The sequence below is a fragment of the Phoxinus phoxinus genome, assembly GCF_949152265.1.
Source record: "Phoxinus phoxinus genome assembly, chromosome: 5".
Taxonomy (NCBI): Eukaryota; Metazoa; Chordata; class Actinopteri; order Cypriniformes; family Leuciscidae; genus Phoxinus; species Phoxinus phoxinus.
Genome location: NC_136880.1, coordinates 42,354,093 through 42,379,054, shown reverse-complemented (window position 1 = coordinate 42,379,054; position 24,962 = coordinate 42,354,093). Strand labels below are relative to the sequence as shown.

The 24,962-nt window shown below is 38.1% G+C and overlaps 1 protein-coding gene across 5 annotated transcripts in view; it reads left to right on the top strand.

Annotated features, from left to right (window-relative positions):
- The window catches only part of sbno2a (strawberry notch homolog 2a), a 49,094-nt gene that overhangs the window by 2,670 nt on the left and 21,462 nt on the right, over nt 1-24,962 (top strand). For 3 of the 5 annotated variants that reach the window (XM_079612908.1, XM_079612909.1, XM_079612907.1), the window contains exons 3-18: nt 604-683; nt 2,077-2,164; nt 7,675-7,848; nt 10,769-10,843; nt 10,937-11,039; nt 12,769-12,929; nt 13,943-14,076; nt 14,219-14,309; nt 15,547-15,690; nt 17,565-17,682; nt 18,955-19,060; nt 19,199-19,352; nt 21,377-21,553; nt 23,067-23,164; nt 23,975-24,057; nt 24,173-24,355. In XM_079612908.1, the coding sequence (XP_079469034.1) occupies nt 604-683; nt 2,077-2,164; nt 7,675-7,848; nt 10,769-10,843; nt 10,937-11,039; nt 12,769-12,929; nt 13,943-14,076; nt 14,219-14,309; nt 15,547-15,690; nt 17,565-17,682; nt 18,955-19,060; nt 19,199-19,352; nt 21,377-21,553; nt 23,067-23,164; nt 23,975-24,057; nt 24,173-24,355 (1,969 nt within the window). The remainder of the gene's footprint in view (nt 1-603; nt 684-2,076; nt 2,165-7,674; nt 7,849-10,768; nt 10,844-10,936; nt 11,040-12,768; nt 12,930-13,942; nt 14,077-14,218; nt 14,310-15,546; nt 15,691-17,564; nt 17,683-18,954; nt 19,061-19,198; nt 19,353-21,376; nt 21,554-23,066; nt 23,165-23,974; nt 24,058-24,172; nt 24,356-24,962) is intronic. The other 2 variants (XM_079612911.1, XM_079612910.1) reach the window with 1 other exon arrangement.

Below are 24,962 nucleotides of genomic sequence, written 5' to 3'. Positions count from 1 at the left end.
TGGGCTCCCCTATATAGTTTACAGCACTAGTTATGATAAATTTCTTTCCTATCTGTATCGGCAGATATCATTCTGAATAATCGGTATAAGCAGAGAAATATGGTATCTATGCATCTCTAATATTCCCCATAAATTACAAACCTAAGCCCTGTGCAAATTAAACTTGAAGTTACACATGAACGATCCTCCTGATCCTATCAGGCTCGGGTTTGGTAACATATGAACTCTATTTGCTGCTGCACTTTCTAATGTCACAGTCTTAATGACATATTTCCTGATCTGATTAAATCTGCAGTCTTCTTCATAACTATCACTCTAGTTGATCTCGAACCTTGTCCAATATGGGACGGACATGGAGTGCGTTGGTAGCCAATGGTAATCATCCTTCTAGAAACAGTTGCTTCACATCACCTGGTTGTTTATTTGGTGAACTGTTAGTCTTCACCATGTATGTGCACGATTTGTGTTGGGTCTCACCATGTCTATATGAGTCACTAGTTCATATTATAAATATTTGGGTTAATGGGTAGTATCTCTGCTGAACAGTGTTTCCAAATGGTCACTTCCTGTGTCAAATGTGCTGTTTGTTTCCTGTTTCCCTAGAATCAGCTGTATCCGTCTAACTCATGGGCGTATTCACAGCAAACTCAATACAGCCAGCACTATCCTATGCAATCTGGGAGGTGAGTTATGCACACTGTACGTCGTCAATAACCAAAAACAACCAAAAAAATTATAACATGGGCTGTCATGATTCCTTGATTAAATCTGAATACTCAATCTAAAAAAATCCATAAGTGCAATTTACCTGTGTCGATTAACTGGAAAAGTGGCGCATTCAACAGACGAGAATCCATGAACCCCATTATTAGACCGTTTTCAAAGGCTGCATGATATATTAAAACCATTTTAAAAACATAATATGGCATTGTGTGCTGTGGGTTTCAGGTTCTTAATTATTTGCATGTGTGTAAATGTGTAAAACAGTAAATGCTGCTCCACACGGTCTCCATCTCTGCATATGCTGCGGGTTTGAGTCTCTTATAATGTGCCATTTCACCAGATTTGTAACGTAAATAATTTATAAACCTTAACCAACGCAGGAGAATACATCAATATGTTTTTTAAATATGCAAACCGTTCATCGCGATTTCAAAATATAAGTTTAAACCCTCGCACTGAGTTTGCATGTTCTTGTTCAAGAAATTACAGTGGCTGTAGCATTTCTATCGTAAAGAAGTGGCTCAGTATTAAAGATTAAGTGGACATTTGAATTAAATGTCGTTTGGCCAAAATTAAACAAGGATTTGATCTGCTGTAGAGTGTAACAACAACATTCATCAGGCTGTTTATATTATGCATATTACATTATGTATTTTAACAGTATTGTTCAATAAAACCATATGATTACTTGCTTTTGATACTTTATTTTAGCCAATTATTATTGCCTCGTTGTTATACCTAAGTATTTTAAGCCTTTTTAATGGTTATTGTCCACTTAGGTCTATTTTTATTACTTTAAATAATCTGATTAATCGTCAAAATAATCGCCTGAATACTCGATTACCTAAATAATCGCTAGAGACAGCCATAATTTTTAACAGGTTTGTGAATTGTATATATTTATAATAATATATTGACAAATAAATAGTCAACACTTTTTTAAATTCTTGCTGACTGCATGCAAAATGAACATCCAGCTTAATCTGTCTCTTAATTCATGAACGATTGGTGCAGTGAAGATCATTGACTGAATCGACTCAAATGATTCACTGAATCGACTCAAATGACTCACTGAATCGACTCAAATGACTCTTAACCTTTAACTGTCTCTCATATGTTCGGTGCAGTTTCCAATTATAATATTGTGGTGCATTCTGATATATTGAACACGTGACACATGTACTTTATCGTGAGTTAGTTGATGATACCTATCCAATGTCTATTTAGAGATATAAACCTGGTGGTGCTGTTAATATATCAGTAATCTGATATGAAGTACTCTGAATGTATCTGTATTTCTGGCAGTATTGTATTTTGAAGATTGTTCCTGATCTTTCTCCTCTGATTCATCAGGCAGCTCCAGCCGAACCCGTCCTCTGTGAATCTGGACCTCTCTGACATTGACTTTCATGACCTTGTGCGCAACGGAGACTTCTCCCAGGTACGAGCAGATCCCGTCTCTTCTTGCTTCCAGAACCATTGAGAAAATGAATGCAGAAACAAGCAATAGTGTATTCTTTTTCCTCTCTTGACACTGATTTCTGAGAATTAAACCCATCCATGATGATCCATGTATCTGCCTGTCCATCTTGTACTTTATGGACTTTAAGTAGCTGTAAATGGATAGGAAAGTGGGACAATGTCAGATAACGCTGTAGGCCTGACACGAACCTGCATCTCAGGATCACTAACGTGCTTTGACCATTATTCTTTTTTTAATGAATAGCTTGGCCTGCAGGAAAATGGATTAATCTCAAACCTACAGCTGAACAAAGCAGTGCTGTTGAACATGTTGGTGTGATTAACACAAAAGATCGTTCACTCTATCATTATAGCTGCTGCGGTTCTTTCGTGCAGGATTGAATAGCTGAAAACGCAGCACACAATCATCATGATGAAGCTGTGACATTAATGCAAACACATTATCTGAGACTTTCAGTTTAGCACAGCTACAGAAGGCTTTTTGTGTGAAAAATTAACTGAACTGAAAGTGAAATCTTTCTTAAAATCATGATTTGAAAATTAAAAAAAAAATATATTTTTTTTTTGATTACCGGTAGTTTAACTAACTATAATAACCCTGGTTTGAAATGTTTAGTGTTGCATACTGTGACCGTTTCACAATCTTAATATAAATACCGTATTTTCCAGACTATAAGTCACACTTTTTTTTCATAGTTTGGCTGGTTCTGCGACTTATAGTCAGGTGCGACTTATACATTAAAATTAATTCATACTGACTGAGAAGAACCAAGAGAAAACATTACCGTCTACAGCCGAGAGAGGGCGCTCTAGTTAGCGGAGTCGTTCAGAAGCGACACCGAGGAAGAACTCAATGTATTCAGTGTTGTGGAGTGAGATCGGGAGCTTGGTGAACTTGCTGACCGGTAACTTGTTGGACTCGCTGGCTAATGTTAGTTTAGCATATTCAGCCTCAGGTATATGTTCTTTATGCTATTGTGGAGCTGAATAAGGGTTTCCTGCAGAAAATGTGTTAGTTAAGGTGGTGGGGTGGGATTTGTTAGAAAAAAATAATTATTTTTCTGAACCTCCATGAAATAGCTTCAAGTTAGCCTATGTGTCGCCACCATACACATCAGCATAAATGCTCGTGATAAATGATTTGTTATTAAAGCATTAACATTAAACCACTGTTCATTTAACATAAAAGCAAGCAGGCTGCGTGCATGGTTTGCCATGACTGAATGCGCGCTCCCTTAATAATTCCTAAAAAGCTGACATCAGTTCATCGCGATCTCACACATCTCTGTTATTATCAATGAAGCTGACTGCATAATGAATCTTTCATAATATCTTTTATAATCAGAGGATTTGCCAGCATGCAGAATTCAGCACTGAACAAAAAGTCAAAAAGTTTTGAGCGGTGAGGGGATTCTGTCTTAAATGCTTCTGATTGGCCATTGCGTTCAAGAAATCAATTGGCTACATCGCTCAACGCTGCAAACATGTTACAAATAGAAACTCTGGCCTGTAAATCGTTTCTATTTAGTTTTAGTTGTTCTTGTTGCTTTTCTGCAACAGATGAATAACAATTTATTTGTTTTTATGGTTTATTCATATATATTTCTATTTAATCATTTTATTCTCCCGCAGCCGCACACACATAGTGAGTGCATTACCGCTCGCACTCAATCCCGCGCCACTCGTCTCTAGATCACGGGCGCGGCCCGAGTATAGCGGCGGGAAATATCGGGCTCGGGAGAATCTAAGCTCTAAACAGGACAGAGTAACACGGCGGATATCGCTCATATAAATGTTTTTGATGACGTAATTAAGGCGGCAGGCGTGTGTTGCTTAGGCGGCCGCCTTAGTTCCAAAGTGCTGCGGGAAACCCTGAGTTACGTTAACACACCGGACACCTATTCAGCCTGTTGTTCTGTGTGCTGTTGTGGAGCTGAATAACTTGCCTCTCCAGATTAAATGTCTGTTCTTGGTCTTGGATTTTGTGATATTCATTTCTAAATAAATGCGACTTATAGTCCAGTGCGACTTATATATGTTTTTTTCCTCTTCATGACGCATTTTTTGACTGATGCGACTTATAGTCCGGAAAATACGGTAGTAGGCATTACAGTATGTACTGCACAGTATGCTGTACATAGACTACACTGTACATTGTACGTGAAACTGGAAAAATTTGAATATGGTGCAAAAGTTCATTTATTTCAGTAATTCAACTTAAAAGGTGAAACTAATATATTATATAGACGCAATAAATGCAAAGTGAGATATTTCAAGTGATGATTATGGCTTCCAGCTTATGAAATATCTCACTTTGCATGTAATGAGTTTATATAATATATTAGTTTCACCTTTTAAGTTGAATTACTGAAATAAATTAACTTTTGCACCATATTCTCATTTTTCCAGTTTCACCTGTACATCTATCTCTCTGTGACACGTGGAAAGTGATATAATATGGAGGAAAATGTTCTCTCTGTGTGTGTTTGCATAAGAACATGGAAACTAGTTAGTATAGTTTGTTCAGATCTTATCCACATAGCTATCGCTGTTTGCAATCAATTATATGCTGCTTATACATTGCTCTTCAGGCACATACTCGCTATTTACTCTGTTTTTTTGCGTACTATTAAAGAGCCACACACTGCTGTCAACACCTCTTAAAGCACATTGTGGTAAAATTAGGCTTGGCTGTCTGTAAATGTGGACACAAAAGCCTCATTTCCTGAAAGAAGACCACCACACCCCAGAGCAAACACTGGCATGATTGTGTTCGAGTGAATGTTACCTGTGTGTCAGTGTATCTGTCACAGGTTTTGCTTCTAGTCAACTTCTGCTATCAGTTCAAGCGCATGTGTTTCTCAGATGAAAGTCTTCTTGGCACTAAGTCAGATGCCTATGCTGCAGTTTCGAGCAGGACCCGTGCTAAAGGTACAGCTTAGCTTTGGTTAAATGTGTCTTATTTCACAGAAGTGTTCATGTTAGGCTGCTCGATGCGTTAAGGTATTGTTGTTTTCTTTGGTTGTAACAGAAATTAGTTCAAAAAGCTTAATTTTTTAGAAATGTAGATCATTATATCTCTTGAATGGTTTCCTTCAGCAGCTTGATTTCTCTGTCCATTTATTTTATTTGTATTTTTTTTACAAATATCACCAATTTATGAATTTTATTTGATATTTAAAGTAATTTCTGAAAAGTCAGCATGTGGTGCTTCTGATCTCTTTTGTATTGTGTAATGCTTTCTAATATAAAAATACTGGTAACATTCACTCATTGATGATTACAAATATCATCAGTTTGTTATGCATTTGATTAGATATTTTATTTATATAACTTCTAATTGTTATATCTAAGTCAGCTTGTGAGGTTTCTGATCTCTTTGTTTTGTATAATGCTTTCAAAAAAACAAAAGATCCCATAATTGAAGATCCCTGAGCTCACGGCTGATTGGTCCCTTGTTAGGGCTTTGCGGTTAATCGTAATAGATTTTTGATTTTGGCTTCTAATGATTGAGAACAAGATAATTGAGGCAAAACGATTATTGTGATAGATGACATGACAATGCTGTGTTCCATCCAACGCAGTTTCGTTCCTCCCTAAAAGCCCATAAATAAAGGGTATCTGTCGCCAAAATTTAACCTAGGCTCTTTTTGTTAATCTACCCGAGTTAAACTTTCGTGTAAAAGCATAATTAGAATGGAAACGCCGCTTTTAAGATTGACCGTAATTTCGTTTTTAGCTCAAAATGCCTTTTGAATGGGAGTGCATGGGGCACGTATATGATAGCATCAAAATCACTATTTTTAAAACACTAATGCGGCTCGGCACAACATGAAACTGTGCTTGAAGTATCACCAGGTGCTCTACACATGAACTCCAGCATTGAGAACAGTGTTTGTGTACACAGAGTTTACTAAAAAGAAAGGTTTTGAACAACTCGCTTCATCAGTTAGTGTTTCCGGTGGCTGGAATTTTGTCAGTCAAAAGTAGACGATCTCCGAATGCAACGTAACATGAGGAGAGTAAAGATGGAACGCTCCTAAAGCTTGTTTCCATATACATTCTAAGTGTCTATCATGCTTTTCATTGGAATTACAAGTTCATGACATTTCCTCATATGGAGTCAGTTCATTATGTTGCATTCGAGTTTGCAAGTTTGTGTGCTGCTGCACATTTTACCGAGAGCAGCGTCTCACTGTGTCGGGACAATCAGTTGTTTATGGATCACAACTTGTACGTATGTCTTATTATTTGTAGTTGAGTTTTCGATTAATATTTCCAATTTTATGTTGTTGCTACGATGTAAACAAAGGGCAAAGCTTAGCCTCCGCTCGCTTTCTAGCCAACATTAGTGTTGATATACTGTAGCTTGTGTTCATCGCCCCTTAACCATGGTTTTGTGATCGATTACTGTTCGTATTATCATAGTTTTCTGACAAATATCATGATTAAATGGTGTTTGACGTATCTATGATGTATAAGAACATTACAAACAAACATACCACACTCTGAAACGTCCTGGGGAAGTCCTTGCTTGCTAAGTCCATTCTGGTCGATCCTCTTATTTGTTAACATTGTCAGGGTCCGAATCGGGCTTGAATTGGTTTGAAATTGACGCCATCCTTAATATTTACACCTGAGCTGATGAAACTGGTGGTTATGGAAAAGGGCGTGACAATTCCCAAATACACTGCCAATCACAACACACTGGGCCAGCTAACCAATCACAGCACATTTCGTATTTCGGAAGGAGGGGCTTTATCGAAACTGGAACTATACAGCGTTCGACCCAGACTGGAGAGAGGTGCTGAAATAATGTATAATATGTGAAAAATAATGTGCTTTTTGGGCAATGAAAGCATATTCTAGTACATGAACGTGTGACTTCGCTTTAGCGATGTCAAGTGTTCAATGTTTTATCTCTCTTAGGAATAGCACATTGAGTGTGATCATCAATACAGTTTGAAGCTTCCAGGAGTGAAAACCATCCCTTGACAGATTTACATCACATGTTTTTGGACGTTAGCCATGTCTGAAGTAATGTTGAGCCCAGAGCTGCTGTGAAAAACAAACCGCAGTTCACGCATCATATATCAGATGATTTAATGAGCGCCGTTTCTGAGTATCACGGCTTTTAACAGAATTCTTCACCCAGAAATGAAAATGCCGGTCATTTACTCGCCCTCATGTCAAACTTGTATGACTTTCCTTTATCGTAGCGACTCTTTTCAATTCAATAAAAGTTAATCTTATGTGTTGTATTGACTTATCGTGCTTTTATGTGAAAACTAAAGTCCCTGTTTATTGTAATCGCATGGAAAAGACTGAACAAAGAAAGTCATGCACATTTACACACACACACTTATGCTAGATAACAGAATATCTAGATAGAATGAAAAGCTGCTTTCACATGTTAGCGACTGAAGTGTCAACTTCTGAACATGTTTTTATGGTTGTTGTTGTTTTTAGGATTTGCCATGCATAGAGGAGCTGTCCAACACGTCGCTGTTCTCCTCTCCATCTGAATCTCTGTCGGAGTATCCAGACCCTTCAGGATTTGGCACTGAAAGCTTGGCACAGTTACCCGCTGAGGGCAGCGTGGCACCGATGTGCTGGGATACACCTGGACACAGTCAGAGACAGGTATTTATACACTGGTTTTCTCTCAGATATACAGTTTTCCACCATTTTCACTGATTGCTTAAGAAGCCAAACACATGTGAGGTCATGTAAATGCGTTAATCCATTTTCATTTGTTATTAGTAAGTTATTAGTAAGGTACACAGTTAGATTTTTGCCGTATGTAGTTTTCCTGGCATGAAAACACTTGTGCTATCAGATTAAAGCCTATGGAGAGGTGGTACACGGAAGATTACATTTCAAAGTCAAACACAGATTTCTTGCATTGCCAGGTTATTGGTTTGCATGTAAACTGGGAAAATTTGTTATTTTAATAAGCTGATTTTTGGTAGTTGTCAGTGTATTGGTGTCAGGGTGGGAAATTAACCTTTTTTTAACCACAGTGACTGGTGGATAGGGCTGAACGATACATCAAATTTTAATCGTCATCGCGATATGAACTCCCGCGATGAACACATCGCAACAGACAGCCTGACACAATGAATAATGCCTGGTTCAGATTAGCACTACACGTTTTTTGACTCTAAAATCTTCTTGTAGGAGCCATTTGTGACATTTATGTTGAAGTTAATTTAATGACCCCTGCTGGTGAATCATGACCTTGCAGCCTTGAAAGACCTTGGAACAGGAGGAGTTAAATTTGCACACCTGTGCCAATTAGTGGCATAGAGGTAGACAAATGAGGAATCCATGTGTTGAGAAGTTTGGAATTGGCACTACACTTGTCATGGACAAGAAACATGTCAGACTACACGTTGCTTTCCGGCCAGTCATCGCGTGCCGTCACACACACATTCACTCGCACGCACAGACACACAAACACACACACTCACTGTCCCTCGCTCACTCACGCACACACACACACACGCTCACTGGCGCACACACACACTCACTGTTGCACTCACTCACGTCTCGCTCACATATTCAACCCGTCGTGGAGGACCGTTAAAGAATTAAACATGCTATAGTCTTTCTGTCGTGAAGCATCGCAGACGCGACGTAGGTTGTCGCCCACTATACGAGATGAAACGATCAAATCTTGCGTCCCGACGCCCGTTGTTATTACGAATCTCCACGACACCCATACGTCAAACGGATCGTGCCAAAATCGCGCTAAAATCGTGTATTCTGAACCAGGCAGGTAATAAACGTTTGACCTATCACGCAAAGAACCTATTAAAGCACTAAGACATGGGAACAGTATAGTTAACAATCACATTTATCGCAAGTCATATCGTCATCGCAATATTAAACAATGTTATCGCACATTGCAGCTTTTCCTCATATCGTGCAGCCCTACTGGTGGATGCCCACTTTTACCTGCCACTTTTTCCAGAATTCAAATTTATAAAAGAAAGGGCACTAGCATATTTTGAATTGCTTCAATACACTATTTTTTATTATTATTAATACATATTTTATTAATATAGCCAAATAAAAAGTGATGTTAAAAAAAGCCTGCGAGACCATGGTAAAATTGTGTTTGGTCATATTCTACAGTAATTGTAGGCCTACATGTTTAATGAAAACATTTTTTTTTGACTCCGTAATAGAGTTGGGCCAATAGGGGCGTCTGTGTGTCTGATATGAATAACACACGTCGACAAATATATTTGAATCTGGATTGTTATTGCTGCTTCCATAGACACCATTGTGTATTTTACAAACTATAAATGTATTGTTTTGCTATAAATGATTTGTATTTGAATGTCTGAAACCTAAAATAAACATTAAGTGGTATATGACAAGCACTGAGCGCGTCCGTCTTTGGCTCAGCCCCAGCCACATGTTATCACGTCACTGTACATTCGCTCCTTAGTGGTCAGCTGATGCAGAGCGCGCCATCATCTAAATTGCTGATGAGATATAGAGGAAAATATCTAGTGGAAAATGAGAATGTTACGTTACCTATACGCTATTGGCTGGTCAGTGGGAACTGCACGAACCAATAGCAGAGCGGCGTAACTGCGCGAACCAATCGGTGCGAAGCCCGCCGAACTGAGCGCAGGGGAATCCGCCTATAAAAGATACTCGAATTGCCATGGATTCAGGTTTTTATCGACTGAAGTGACGATCGCTAGTCGTTCCCATTAGCGGGTGCTAATTTCCCACCCTGATCGGTGTGCATGTAAATGTGTTCAGTACTCCCTCTCTATTAGGGATGCACGATATATCGGCCACAATATTGGTATCGGCCGATATATGTTAATTTTTAATGTTATCGTTATCGGCCTGAAAAGAAAATTTGGTCGATATATTAAAGCCGATAAATAATGGATTGTTTTCTTCAGCTGAGACACTTCAGATGCGCACTGTTCAACATGATGATTTTGAAGTACTTGAAATATGATTGAAACCATAAAACTATAATGAGAACATTATAATTGTGTGCTTCGGACATGGCTTTTAATGTTTTTTGCAATCAGGCTCTCAAAAAATATATACAATTTTGAATTTAGATTTATCAGCCAATATATCGGTTATCGGCTTTCAAATATAAATAAATATCGGTTATCGGTATTGGCCACATTTTTCATATCGGTCCATCCCTACTCTCTGTAATGTTGAGCCCAATTTAAGGTTGTTTTTACATTTTCAAATATAATAGACGGGGATCCACATTCATGCAGGTTTCTGTATTTTCCAGTTTGAAAAGTATGACTCGTATAAATAGCATAAATCAAAGAAAAAATTTGTTTTCTACCAAAATAAAAGCTGTACTTTTAAATGTTTGAAAGCAAAGAAAATTAGACTGCCGAAAATATATATATATATATTTTCATATATTTTATTGGAAAGCCGTAAATATATAATAGATAATTGTAGTAACTGACTTTTTTCCGCTAGCATTAGCCTGAGTCCTATTCGTCGTGTGTTATTTAATATGAGTGTTCAGCATCGCCTCTGTGTCCGTGTTCTTCAGCAGAACCTGAGTGCGTTTCCGGGCAGGTTGGATGACTTCAGCGCCATCCTGTCCGCGTCAGTGGCAGGATTTAAGGTAGATTCCCTCCTTACCTTTATCTAATGCTCTATCCTCTATTTCATCACATTTCATCATCCTGTTTTCTGCCGCCCTCATTCATTTCCACAGGCTGCTCCTCCACCGCCACCAGAGGAAGAGGAGGAGGCGGACGAGGAAGAGACGGAGGATTTGGGGCACGCGGACACGTACGCCGAATACAAGCCATCGAAATGTAAACGGACATGTCATATCATATCAATCTACAGCACAGGGGTGGGCAGTATGAGTATGGTCATGGTGTATGGCACGTCATAGTTATTTTTTAAATTTTGTTTTCTCAAATTTAAGGTAATAAAATAATATTTTAAAGGGGCCATGAACTGGCTTTTAAAAAATAAAAATTATATTGTTGTCTGAGGTCAACGTATGACGTTCACTTGGTTTTTACATTCAAAAACATCAAAATTAATAAGTAATCTATTTTCTATAGATTTTTTGAGCCTAGCTCCTAAAACGCTCGGTTTTTATGTGCGTGCCGCATTGAAGACTTTGAAGTAAACGCCCACTGCTGTGATTGGATGACAGTTTTTCATACTATAATGCGTTTCATGTAATGCGTGAATCGGTGGGCGGGGCTTAACAGGTGGTGTTGAAGTGGGCGTCGATGATCTTCTGCGGAGGCGGGGTTTGATACCCTGTGACGTCATAGATCCCCACTTTGAAAAGCCTGTCGTTCGCTGAGCCTGGTGTCAATAAAAGCCTTTATTGGACTAACAAGGAAGTTTTCAGTTAGTTCTGAAACTTACAGGATATTCTTATAGTATGATGACCTCTTATATGTCAAAAGCTCAAGGAAAATTTGATTTCTCAGTTCATCACCCTATTAAAAGGTATATTAATGGTATTTATATAATGGAAGACGCATCTTTTCCGGCAACACGTGATTCATTAATACTAACACTTTCTTTTCTATTCTATATCTATTAAAAAAATAATAATTGTGGCTTAACTGGGAATGCTCACAGCACTGTCCTATTTTTAGTTTAATTGCTTCTATTTCTCTCTTTATTTGTAAGTCGCTTTGGATGAAAGCTTCTTCAATGATTAAATGTAAATAATGGTATATTAAGATCTTAACGGTCTTGATGATCATTTTAAGAGACCTTGCAAAATAACAGAAACTGCGATAGGCAAGCTTATTTGTATCGCACATTTAATACACAGTTGTAATTCAAAGTGATTTACATAAAACAAAATAATAATAATAATGCACTGATCATGATTTTTCATGGGCAATTTATTTATTTATTTATTTTACAAGCAAATTGGCCAATTCAGAAACCTGTCTCAGTGTCTTCAGATCATCAGCGCTTCTTCTGCAGTGTGGAGAGAGCGTGTGCTCATGGTTGCCAGATTGCAAAGATTGAGTAAATCACAGGGTCAGAAAATGGATCCTTTTAACCGAAAAGTTCTGAGTTGGGGGTTTAAAATCTTGACATCTGGCAACTGCAAACATGAACGCTCGAAGTTGAGCAGTCAGTAATATTTTCTCCTCTTTTTTTTTTTAAACTACATTTTAGTCTTGTCTTATTTCGTTAATCATATTGCATGTTGGTATAGTCGCAGTTATTGTTTACTGACCTTGTTGTCGTCTCGTCTATAAGTCCGAGATTCTCGTCCGAACGTTAAAAAATAAATGCGACCTCATGTTTTGTCAATCACATTTACACTGCCTACAAAACAAAAAATTGGATTGCATTTTGAGAGGTGTTTTGACAATTCAGAGCCACCGAATGACGAATACACAAAAAATTGACTTTAACACTAGTTAATAAACATACATTTCTACATTAGTCCATCATTCTGCCCAGTGCCCACCCCTACTACAGCAAAAACTCAACTGGATTTCATATTTTGTGTTGTTTCCGTGTCAAACAAGCGCTCTGTTCACATGTGTGCAGCTACTATTGGAATCTCTCACCCTGACATCGTAGTGGAGACCAACACCCTGTCCAGCGTCCCTCCTCCCGACATCACCTACACACTGTCCATTTCCGACAGCACCATTAACTCTGGCCTGCTATCCGCCCTGCAGCTCGAGGCCATCATTTACGCCTGCCAGGTACTGTTCCTCCACGCTCTCTGTGCACTTTACTTTCGGCTCTTCTGTCTCTCTGTTATTGTCTGTTTCCACTCAGAAATGTTAAGGTATACTTTATTATCCCAGAGGGAAATTTGTCTTGGCCTCCAAAATACAGCCACTGCATCACATACGTGACCCTGGACCACAAAACCAGTCACATGGGTCAATTTTTGGAAATTGAAATTTATACATCAGGAATAAGCTGAATAAATAATCTCTCCATTGATGTGTGGTTTGTTATGATAGGACAATATTTGGCCGAGACACAAACTATTGAAAATCTGGAATCTGAGGGTGCAAAAAAATCTAAATATTATTAAACATAATTTTTTGTAGAACACAAAAGATGTTTATTAGTGTGTCTTTTTGCTCTTTTCCCACATTTTATTACAAACAAGCACCATAAAAATATAAATGTTGTCCAAACTGACAGTAAAAACATTTATAATGTTTCAAAATATTTATATTTCAAATATATGTGACCCTGGACCACAAAACCAGTCACATGGGTAATTTTTTTTTTTTAAATTGAGATTTATAGATCATATGAAAGCTGAATAAATAAACGTTCCATTGATGTATGGTTTGTTAGGATATGACAATATTTGGCCGAGACACAACTATTGAAAATCTGGAATCTGGAAATCTGGAACTAGCAAAAAAATGTAAACATTGAGAAAATCTCCTTTAAAGTTGTGCATTTATGTTCACGATTGTGCTGCATTCACTCTCAAAAATACATGTTTTATATATTTACAGTAGGAAATTTACTAAATATCTTCATGGAACATGATCTTTACTTAATATCCTCATGATTTTTGGCATAAAAGAAAAATGGATCATTTTGACCCATTTGCTACAAATGGGTATATTTGCGACTCTTGACTGGTTTTGTGATCCAGGGTCACATAACAAAATAACACAATAAATTATGTCTCTAAAAAAAGTCCAGTACAAATGTATGACGTTGCCTTTGTGTTCGTGTTCTTCAGCAACACGAGGTGATTCTTCAGAACGGTCAGCGAGCGGGTTTTCTGATCGGAGACGGGGCCGGTGTTGGGAAGGGACGCACTGTGGCCGGAATCATTCTGGAGAATTTTTTAAAGGGAAGGAAGAGAGCACTATGGTAAACACACACACTTGTCCCTAACACGTCTGACGAGTCAAACGAGTTAGACTGAACGTGAACCTTAGAGTTTATATTCTCTATTCATAATGATGATAACAGAGGGAACTTGATTTTTTTCTTCTGGAAATCTCTGTTTCAGGTTCAGTGTGTCAAATGATCTGAAGTACGACGCTGAGAGAGATCTCAAGGACATAGAAGCTCTCAACATCCCTGTGTTTGCTTTAAATAAGGTTTGTGAACTGAATCGTTTACATCAGTATTGCACACGTTAGGGTTTTAGGGTTTGTGAGTTAACACTTATAGACCTATACAGCCGCCGGCGGCTAAAAATAACTATTGTTCTTAAATGTTTAATAACTTTTGAATTGCTAATCCAATCTGTATGCTTTAAAACGTCCCGTAAAGAGGAGATTCGCGGCTTTTATGTGGTATCGTGTTAATCGCGACATTAAATTAGATAAATCGCACATCCGTAGTGAGTGTGATTGCGTCATCAGGTTTTGATCAGCATTGATTCGTCATAGAAACACATGCGGTTTGTTTCTCTGAGCCAAACAGGAATGATTGTTGATGCTTAGTCCCGTCCTCATGCCCAGATTGGTTTATATATATATATATGTCACTTTTGCTTCAGTGCTCTATTACAATGTTTTCTATTTATTTTACTTCCTGAACTTTTTTGGACACATCTACATTGTCAGTAAATTGAAAAAAACACACCAGCTTTTCACTAAAAATCGCCTATAATAATGTTGTAATAAATGGCTATAACTTGCTTAGGGATTGTTACATGTAGTCAAAATTTAATCTGGATATCTAGAATATCCAAGTAAAACTTTCTAAAGGAAAAAATCCAAACTTCAGGAGGATTTGTTTGAGTTGAGTAAAAAAAAAACGGTAACACTTTACAATAAGGTTCATTAGTTTATGTATTAACTAACATGAACTAACCATGAGCAATACATTTGTTACTGTATTTGTTCATCTTTGTTAACGTTAGTTAATAGAAATACATTGTTAGTTCATGTTAGTTCACAGTGCATGAACTAATGTGCACAAGATTTTAATAAAGTATTAGTAAATGTTGAAATTAACATTAACAAAGATTAATAAAAGCTGTATACGTGCAATTCATTATTAGTTCATGTTAACTAATGTAGTTATTAACTAACGAACCTTATTGTAAAGTGTTACCAAAAAAATCACTAAAAATGTGCTGCCGTTTTTCTTAAATCTGGTAAATTCATCCATTTCAAGACAAAATGAATGTAAAATTGGGAATTTAAATAAAAAAAGTTTTATTGTTAATTTTTTTTATATGCATTATTTTTATTTCAGTTTCAGTAATTTGAATATTTGTAAAACAGAAATAATGATACTGTGTGGTTTAAAAGTGGCAGATGTGAATGTTCGCTGAGCTGCATGATTCCGTGGTCACCGTTATTAATCTTTTCCTCTTTCATGCAGATTAAATACGGAGATACGGCTACCTCAGAGGGTGTTCTTTTCGCCACATACTCAGCGCTGATCGGAGAGAGCCAGGCCGGCGGGCAGCACCGCACCAGACTCAAACAGATCCTGGACTGGTGCAAACCCAACTTTGATGGAGTCGTATCCTTCATTTCCAGCTTGTGCATTTAATTGAAATCTTAAATCTTGAAATCTTAACTGGAGTTTTAGCACCATTTCAGCATGAATTGCCATTCAACAAGAGTTTGTCCATTTTCAAATGAGACACAATAGTTGTAAATACTTGCAGCACGTGCTGTACCTTTAAGACTGATGTATAATGTAATATCTAAATGACCTTGTTGTCAAGTCAAGAATATTTGTATAGCGCTTTTCACAATACAGATTGTATCAAAGCAGCTTCACAGTATTAAATTAAAATAATAATAAAACGTCCATGTTTGGTAATGCTAATCAATAGTATTATTCATTGATTAATTAAATTGAATATCCCCAACTGAGCAAGCCAAGGGCAACAGTGGCAAGGAAACGAAAAACTCCATCAGGTGACCTAATGGTGACCTAAAACTCCATCAGGTGACCTAATGGTGACCTAAAACTCCATCAGGTGACCTAATGGTGACCTAAAACTCCATCAGGTGACCTAATGGTGACCTAAAACTCCATCAGGTGACCTAATGGTGACCTAAAACTCCATCAGGTGACCTAATGGTGACCTAAAACTCCATCAGGTGACCTAATGGTGACCTAATTCTCCATCAGGTGACCTAAAACTCCATCAGGTGACCCAATGGTGACCTAAAACTCCATCAAGTGACCCAATGGTGACCTAAAACTCCATCAGGTGACCTAATGGTGACCTAAAACTCCATCAGGTGACCTAATGTTGACCTAAAACTCCATCAGGTGACCTAATGGTGACCTAAAACTCCATCAGGTGACCCAATGGTGACCTAAAACTCCATCAGGTGACCTAATGGTGACCTAAAACTCCATCAGGTGACTTAATGGTGACCTAAAACTCCATCAGGTGACCTAATGGAGAAAAAAAACCTTGGGAGAACCCAGGCTCAGTAATTGGCTAACCTCTGTGTACCAGCACAGTTCACATTGTCATTCATCAGGGATTAACTTAATGCTGATTAACTGTTAAGTAAGGGATATACCATGGCTAGCTGTGCATTATGTAAGGGTTAATGCCCAACGAGGTTTCCATTGTCAGGTATTAATGGACGACGGCGAGGCGTGAACCGTCCGACGCGCAGCGGAAGTCCGTTAATACCTGACAATGGACACCTCGTCGGGTATTAACCCGCTTATACCATGTTCACTTGCCAAATAACACATTTTTAAAACATTAGTTTATATTTTAGTTAGTTTTACAATCGAAATCTAACGGTTTTAGAACTCCTTTACTAGGTGTCCTACATCACTTTTTAATGGACACCCTGCAGCCAATCAGAATCGAGTATTCATCCAGACCATGGTATAAATTATTTTAATGCACGACGTGGAGGCAAAGAACTACGCAAAACGGAGGCCATGGATTTTCCTGATTATAACATGGTTATTTGGCAGCAATGACAACTTAAAGCTTTTATGTATGTTTGCAGTGCAATATTTAACCGGAAGGGTAAAAAATTATGGTTATTGCTTTGAATCAGACAGAGAGATAAAGTAGTGAATAAGATTACATTTATTTGAATGAATTAAAGCATATATTTGAATTAGCGATTCAGTAGCGAAGCTATTTTATTTACAAAAGTCACTGGGCAGCGTTGATAAGTTTCTGTGCTCCTGAATGTGTGTGTGTGTGTGTGCACTTTAATGAAAACCGCGCTTTAATATAGAACAGTGATTAAACTGACTTGGAACTACCTGTGAATTAAACTTTGCATTTTATTGCACACCTTCCAGCCAATTAGAAACGAGTATTCAGACAGACAATGGTATAATTTGTACTAACAAAAGTATTGTAGTAGTGCTGTTGACCCTTGACCGTTAACCTCTGTCAGATTGTGTTTGACGAGTGCCATAAGGCTAAAAATGCGACTTCCACCAAGATGGGTAAAGCCGTCCTGGATTTGCAGAGCAAACTGCCCCGGGCGAGAGTAGTGTACGCCAGTGCCACAGGTGGGTGCTCGCCACGCCGTCTTTACACTCACTGCATGTGTCAGGCATACGTAATTGCCCTTCGCTACTCTGGTTTTATTTTTTCTATAAGGTATTGATAACACTTTAATTTACAAATGTGGGGAGAGAGAGTTTTTAAAATTTTTAATCTTGATAAAGGAAGTCTATGGAAGCTTGTTTCTGCCACAGAATAAAATAATTTGAACAAGTTACAAGTTAATTGCAACTTTTGATCTCGCATTTCTGACTTTTTTTGCGTGTTATAAAGTCAGAATTGCATGATATAAACACTCAATTCAGAGAAAAAATGTAAAAATTGCAAGTTTATACCGTTCATGAATGTGCACCAATGTACATCAGATTAGAACAGGCCCCGCCCACGACTGGCATGGACTCCGCCCTATTAGTATAGACTCCGCCCCTCCGTGAGCTTTACACAGTCTGCCATGTTTATCTCAGAGCATTTAACAGCAGCGTTCAAGAAAGGAATGTATTCTTATTAAAGCTACTAAAGTTGTTCAGTCAAGAGCAGTGAGTGATTTTCAGTTTTTCTTTTGTTGTTTGATTCATATTAACAGCATACAAAGCACTTTAATACACAGATCTAATATACACATGCAATTTCTTTCCCTGCTGTTTATGTTCACAGACATAACCGACTGTGTTTGTGAACTTTGTGTTTTTGACATAACTTTGTGTGTGTATTGTCAGTTTTAAGTGCAATAAGACGTGAAAGAGAGATCAGTTTGATACTGACATCCAGCTTTCTGTGAGCGTGATTTGGATGTGTGCATATATAAAAATTGTAGACTGATATGGCTTTAGTTTAAAACGCAAACAGATAATAAACTTTCATGATGATGAAGAACAGCAATGTCACATGATCGTTTTGGAGATAATCAAAACCAAATAGATGTTTTTGGCAGAGTATTGGAGTCGCGTACTGTACAGGCTCCGCCCTCTTCTGGATACGGGGGCGGGAAGCAGCAGCTCATTTGCATTTAAAGACACATGCACAAAAACAGCATGTTTTTTCTTCCTCTGAAAAATACGCGATTGCATTGTGGTATAATAAATTATCTGTGGGGTATTTTGAGCTGAAACTTCACAGACACATCCTGGGGACACCTGCGATTTATATTACATGTTGTAAAAAGAGGCATAATAGGTCCCCCGTTTAAAAGGGGTTTATTATGGTTTCATTCATTCAGATATCTTGGTCTTTGTCGATTAATGAGATCGTTCTCGTTCTTTATCATTCTCGTTCTCTAGGTGCTTCTGAGCCAAAGAATATGATCTACATGAGCCGGTTGGGGATCTGGGGGCAAGGAACACCGTTCAAGACCTTTGACGACTTCCTGCATGCTATTGAGAAGAGGTCAGAGTTCATTCTGAGCATCAAAGTGACCATGGCTTAGATTACACAGATGATGTTACTTTTTTTCTGACAAAATGCCCACTTTTTAAAACTATTCTCTTATAAATATTTGCTCAATTCTCACCTTTGTTCTTCCAGGGGTGTCGGTGCCATGGAGATTGTTGCAATGGATATGAAAGTGAGTGGCATGTATATCGCACGGCAGCTGAGCTTCTCCGGCGTGTCCTTCCGTATAGAGGAGATTTCACTGGACGAAGAGTTTAAACTGGTCTACAACAAAGCAGCTAGACTGGTGAGAGAAACACATGCATATCTCTAAGGCCACGTCTACATGATTTCGGATACGTTTGAAACACAGTTTTCATTTCAAAGTGCTCCCGGTTTACACTAACATTTCCCAAAAGTTTCTTGTAACCACTGACTTACTGACCAAGAGACCAGACATAATAAAAGTCCAGGTCGCACTCAATCGTTATTCCATGTATGGTCTAAAAGGCAATTGTCCTCATGAAGATTGTACAAAGTAACATTTATTTTTAACAACACCTAAAATCAATAGAAGGCACAACAATGCCTTTATATCCATAGATATCTATGGGTGCAATATGTGTCACGGCTAAACGTGCATCACCGTTTTTAAATATACTTCTGTTTTCCTCTAGCCTGGGAAAACCCAGACCACTTCTGGCAAATTTAGATTTGCTCTGCAAGTGGGTCTGGCAAAGAGCCCATTGAAACCCATTTCCAATCCGTCGAAATCGCGGCACCAATCAGAAACGTTGGGGCGGGCTTTACACCATGACGACAGAGCAGAGACCGTGACGCAGATTTTGTACATTACAGAGATGGATGCCGCCGTGGAACATCACAACATCACTCGTTCGAATCAGCTATCGCGTCTGTTTCAAGCGATTTAAAATAGTAATTTTCGTTAACACAAACAGAGAATTGCTGAGAGTCTCGAGATGTTTCTCCGTCGCTCTGCATACGTCATGTCATTCATCGCTCTGATTGGTTTTAGATCTATCTGACGTCCGTTGGTGACGCCCCTGTGGAAATGAATTGTCTATGGAGCTTTGTCAGACCCTAACTCAGTTACAACTGAGAGTGGTCTGGGTTTTCCCAGGCTAGTTTTCCTCTATTATTACAGTCCATGTTACAACAAGTAAACTAAGTTTTCAAATTGATCCACTTGGGAGGAGCAATATGCGCAGTACGTCTTCCACAAACGTATAAACCTGCTGTTGTCAGCGATTAGTCGACGTCAAGCTTAAAGGGCACATAACACACACACAGTTTCTGCCAATCTCATGTTAATCTTGAGCACCTATAGAGTAGTATTGCATCCTTCATATCTCCGAAGAGTCTTTAGTTTGATAAGATTTACAGGTGAAACTCGAAACATTAGAATATGGTGCAAAAGTTCATTTATTTCAGTAATTCAACTTAAAAGGTGAAACTAATATATTATATAGACTCATTACATGCAAAGTGAGATATTTCAAGCCTTTATTTGTTATCATTTTGATGATTATGGCTTACAGCTTATGAAAACCCCAGATTCAAAATTAGAATATTGTACAAAGGTTTTCATAAGCTGTAAGCCATAATCATCAAAATTATAACAAATGCAATTTGAAAATCAACATTGACGTTGTATTTGAAAAAGGATCCTCATATTAGAAACAATACTAAAATTCAGAGTTAGTTCATTCACATTCGGAGATCTATTATTTTTGACTGACAAAATGCCAGCGGACACAGCTACAGTGAGTTGTTCAAAATCTTTCTTTTTAGTAAACTTTGTGTACACAAACACTGTTCTCAATGCTCGAGTTCATGTGTAGAGCCCCTGGTGACACTTCAAGAACAGTTTCATGTTGTGTCGAGCCGCCTTAGTGTTTTAAAAATAGCGATTTTTAATGCTATCATATACGTGCCCCATGCACTCCCATTCAATGGCAATTTGACCGAAAACGAAAATACGGTCAATCTTATTCGATTCTATTTATGCTTTTAAACGAAAGTTTGACTCGGGTAGATTAACAAAAAAGACCCTAGGTTGAATTTTGGCGACAGTTACCCTTTAAGAGTCTAAATTAGTAAGAATGCATGAAATCGCTTTAGACATCCCCTTTAAAGCGTCACGGCAGACCATTAAAGTCGACTAGTCTGGTCAACCCCTCAAAACATAACGATAAAGATGCAATTTCTAATGTATCCAGATTAATGTAGACTAACCTAAGACAGTCTACCATGATTTGTCCACTGATTTTGATCACATGAAATTTAAAATCCTCCTTTCTCTCTCTCTAGTGGGCCGAGGCTCTCGAGTTGTTCACCCGAGCTGCAGACACGCTGGGTCTGGCCTCCCGGAAGTCCCTCTGGGGTCAGTTCTGGGCGTCACACCAGAGGTTTTTCAAGTACCTCTGCATCGCCGCTAAAGTCCGTCGCCTGGTTGAGCTCGCTCAAACTGAGTTGCAACACGGCAACGTGAGTCAGGATTCATATTTGTGCTTTTTGCTTGTTATATAAACCCATAGAAAGGTTTTACTGTTCAGGTACAAGGTCCTTTAAGTGCTTGAAGCACTTGAATTTGACCTTCTGAAATTGAAGTCCTGGAAAACCCTTGAAAAAAGCCATATTTATGAAAATTGCTTGAGTTATAGAAAGACGATATATGTGAAATTAGTGTTTAATTTGATTGATAAAACAATCTTTTCACGTAAAATGGACACTGTAACCCGTCTGATAATAGATATGGAGGCATTTCGTATGGCTATGAGTGTGATATTGCTCATAAATATCCAAGTATATGATACAGCTTTCATTCTTCAGGTCAATCATATGTTCATGAGAAAAACAATTTGAACAAGGAAAGCGATATCTTGTCATAGTGTCCTTTTAAATAGTTAAAGTTACAACAGTCATTTTATTTGCTGCACTTTATTTGTATGATGTTGTTTTATTAGTTCATTTTTATTGATCTACTTACCTTTTTAGAATTTGAAAGATAATAAAGATATTGTTTGACAAGTGAGATCTCTGATTGTAGTCAACCAAAAACCACAACTCTGTTGTGCAACCAAAAAAAGTAGTGTTTGAAAAGTCCTTCAAAATCTTGGAATTTCATTTTACAGAATCTGTACTAACCCTGACTTTTAAATGTAAAATGTTTTAAATATCCTTACCCAGTAATAGGGCTGCAAGATTAATCGAAAATTAAACCAAAATTGCCATATGGCTTAGAGAGACTGTCAAATCGCAAATTCTGTGAATTAATTAAATAAACATATGCAATGCGTGTTTCAGAGTGAAGCGCACACATGAGCTTTTCACACATTTATTTACACATGAGCAGCTCATCATTATAACATTTTTACAGATCGTGTCGGATCCATACGAACTCCATCTCTGAATCTGCTCTGCGTTTGTGTCGCGTATAATGTATAACATACGGCAACTTATCTTCTTAAACTTGTAATGACAAGCTCTTATAAACCGACCGTTATCTACAATAGAGAAGGCTTTCCCACAAAATAAAAGCTTGATGGTTTAATGTTAAAAAAATTAAGAAATTAAGACATAAAGTCTTAAATATTAATATTGTAATTTACAGCTGTACTGTAAAATAAAATTATCTCTTACATTCTCAATTTTTTTACAGAGATATATTGCAATAGTGAGATTTCTTATGTTACTGTTAACATTTTATTTAGTAATAATAATGATCATAAATGGTGATGATAAAAATAATAATTATTGTTGTTGTTATTATTAATATATAAATGTATAATCACAACATTTTTAGCCAAATTGTGCATCCCGACAAACAAGCACAGCAAACCTGGAACCTTTTTTTGTAAATACATTTTTACCATACAGCACTACCTGGTATTCCCAGACATATGGAAAGGTAAATAAATTTTTTAAACTGTGGAAACCATGTTTTTAAGTGTTTTACTAATTGTGCCAAATCTCCTCTCTCCCATGTCATTTCAAACAGTGCATCGTGATTGGCCTGCAGTCCACAGGAGAGGCTCGCACTCGAGAGGTCCTGGACGAGAACGATGGACACCTGGACAGATTCGTCTCCGCTGCTGAGTGAGTGCGCTGAAACTCTTTAAAGCAAGCCATTTTCCATGAGTGGCTTGTACAGCTTCTGTCTGCTTGAATGGGGAAAGATGGAGATTAGGATCTGCACGATTAATCGCAATGAAACCGCATGCGATTTGGCAAAGGCTGCGACTATTTTATGCGCAGCTTGTCAGTGCAGCGGCTGAACGGTAGTAAATGCTCCATCTGAACACCAGAGGGCAACACACACACACACACATACATACACACACACACACACACACACACACGCACACGCCAAATATGCCCCGCTGCAGCCGAATCTGTAGCCGAATAAACAGAAGATTGAAACGCTTTGATTGATTAAACATGACTAATAAACACACGACTGCCTTATTCTGTGTAAGAAGCACATCATCTCACAGACGGATGAGCTCAACTGTCCTTATGAAGTGAGTTTGGAGTAAAAGCATGTTATTAAATGTTGTCTTTTGTTGGACAAAAGGTTCATAAATGCTTCTCATGTTTGGAAAGATGTGTTGCTTTTTCAAATGCACATTATAAGCGACTCAAACTGTGTTTTCAGATGGAGCGTTTATAGAGCCGTACATCACTGACAAGCTGCACATAAAAAATAATCACAGCATTTGCGATTTCAAAATCGTGATAAGCCAACTCGATTTAAGTGCGATTACATGTAAATTGCGATTAATCGTGCAGTCCTAATGGAAATCACCAATAGGCCAATCAGAATAGCAGAGAGCTGTATGAAATGGATAAATATCTGTGCATTATGCTCTAGAAATGGATTGAGATTTGTGTGTTTTTGTCATTTAGGGGTGTTTTCCAGTCACTAGTGCAGAAACACTTCCCAACACAGAAACCCAAAAGAGAGAAAAGTGCCGCAAGCAAGAGGAAACGTAAGTCACTGTTGAGGATTTGTGCCGTGTCAAACGTTGATTTGTCTCCGGGCCTTTTTGGTCTGTGGGTTTTTGTCATGAATATTTTCTGAAACCGTTTCTCTGTTTTCTGAAGGAAAGCCCAGAGGCCGGACTGCAAAGTTTCCGAAGCACTGTGTGGAAGTGGGCGGGGTTATTAAAATCAGCGACGATTCAGACTCCGACTCAGATGAGATTGACAGCGAATCGAACTCCTCCCCTGAATCACTACAAGACAATGATGATGTGATTTTCGTGAACCAGATCAACGGGCCTGCTGGTAGGTTGACTTAAATGCGAGATAAAATCACAATTTAGATCTATTTGTTGCCTTAGTCTTACTGTGCGTTCACACCGGACGCGAATAGCGCGTCAAATTAGCGCCTGCCGTGTCTATTTTGACGTTTGAACATTTTGAATGCATTCGCGTTCATTTTGAATGCATTTAACAAATGTTGCATTTAACATTTTGAATGCATTTAACAAAAGCAAGCGTTTGGAGCGAAATTGACACGCGTCCGAGGCGAAATCCGCTTCTTCTGGGAGAGGCAAGTGCTAGGCGGGAAATTTCAAAATACTACTGTTGTTGTGTCACGAAATGTAGTTTTAAGAGTTGTTCAGTCGAGAATGTAGTTGTTTAAAGCTCAAATCTGTGGTTTATTTATAAAGATAGCGCCTATTTAAAAAATTTGATCTGACGTTTCGGAGTTGTGAGATCCAGGCGATCACCGGGCGTTCAGCGCTCATGTAACCCGCCTGGAGCAGCCTTTCCTCGGCTAGTCTTCCTGACGTTTGCCGCTGGTAAACCAGAAATGTTTAAATTCCACAATCTATAGCTTCGGTTCTATTATTTGAAACATAAGTTAAAATACATTAATGACTCGTTA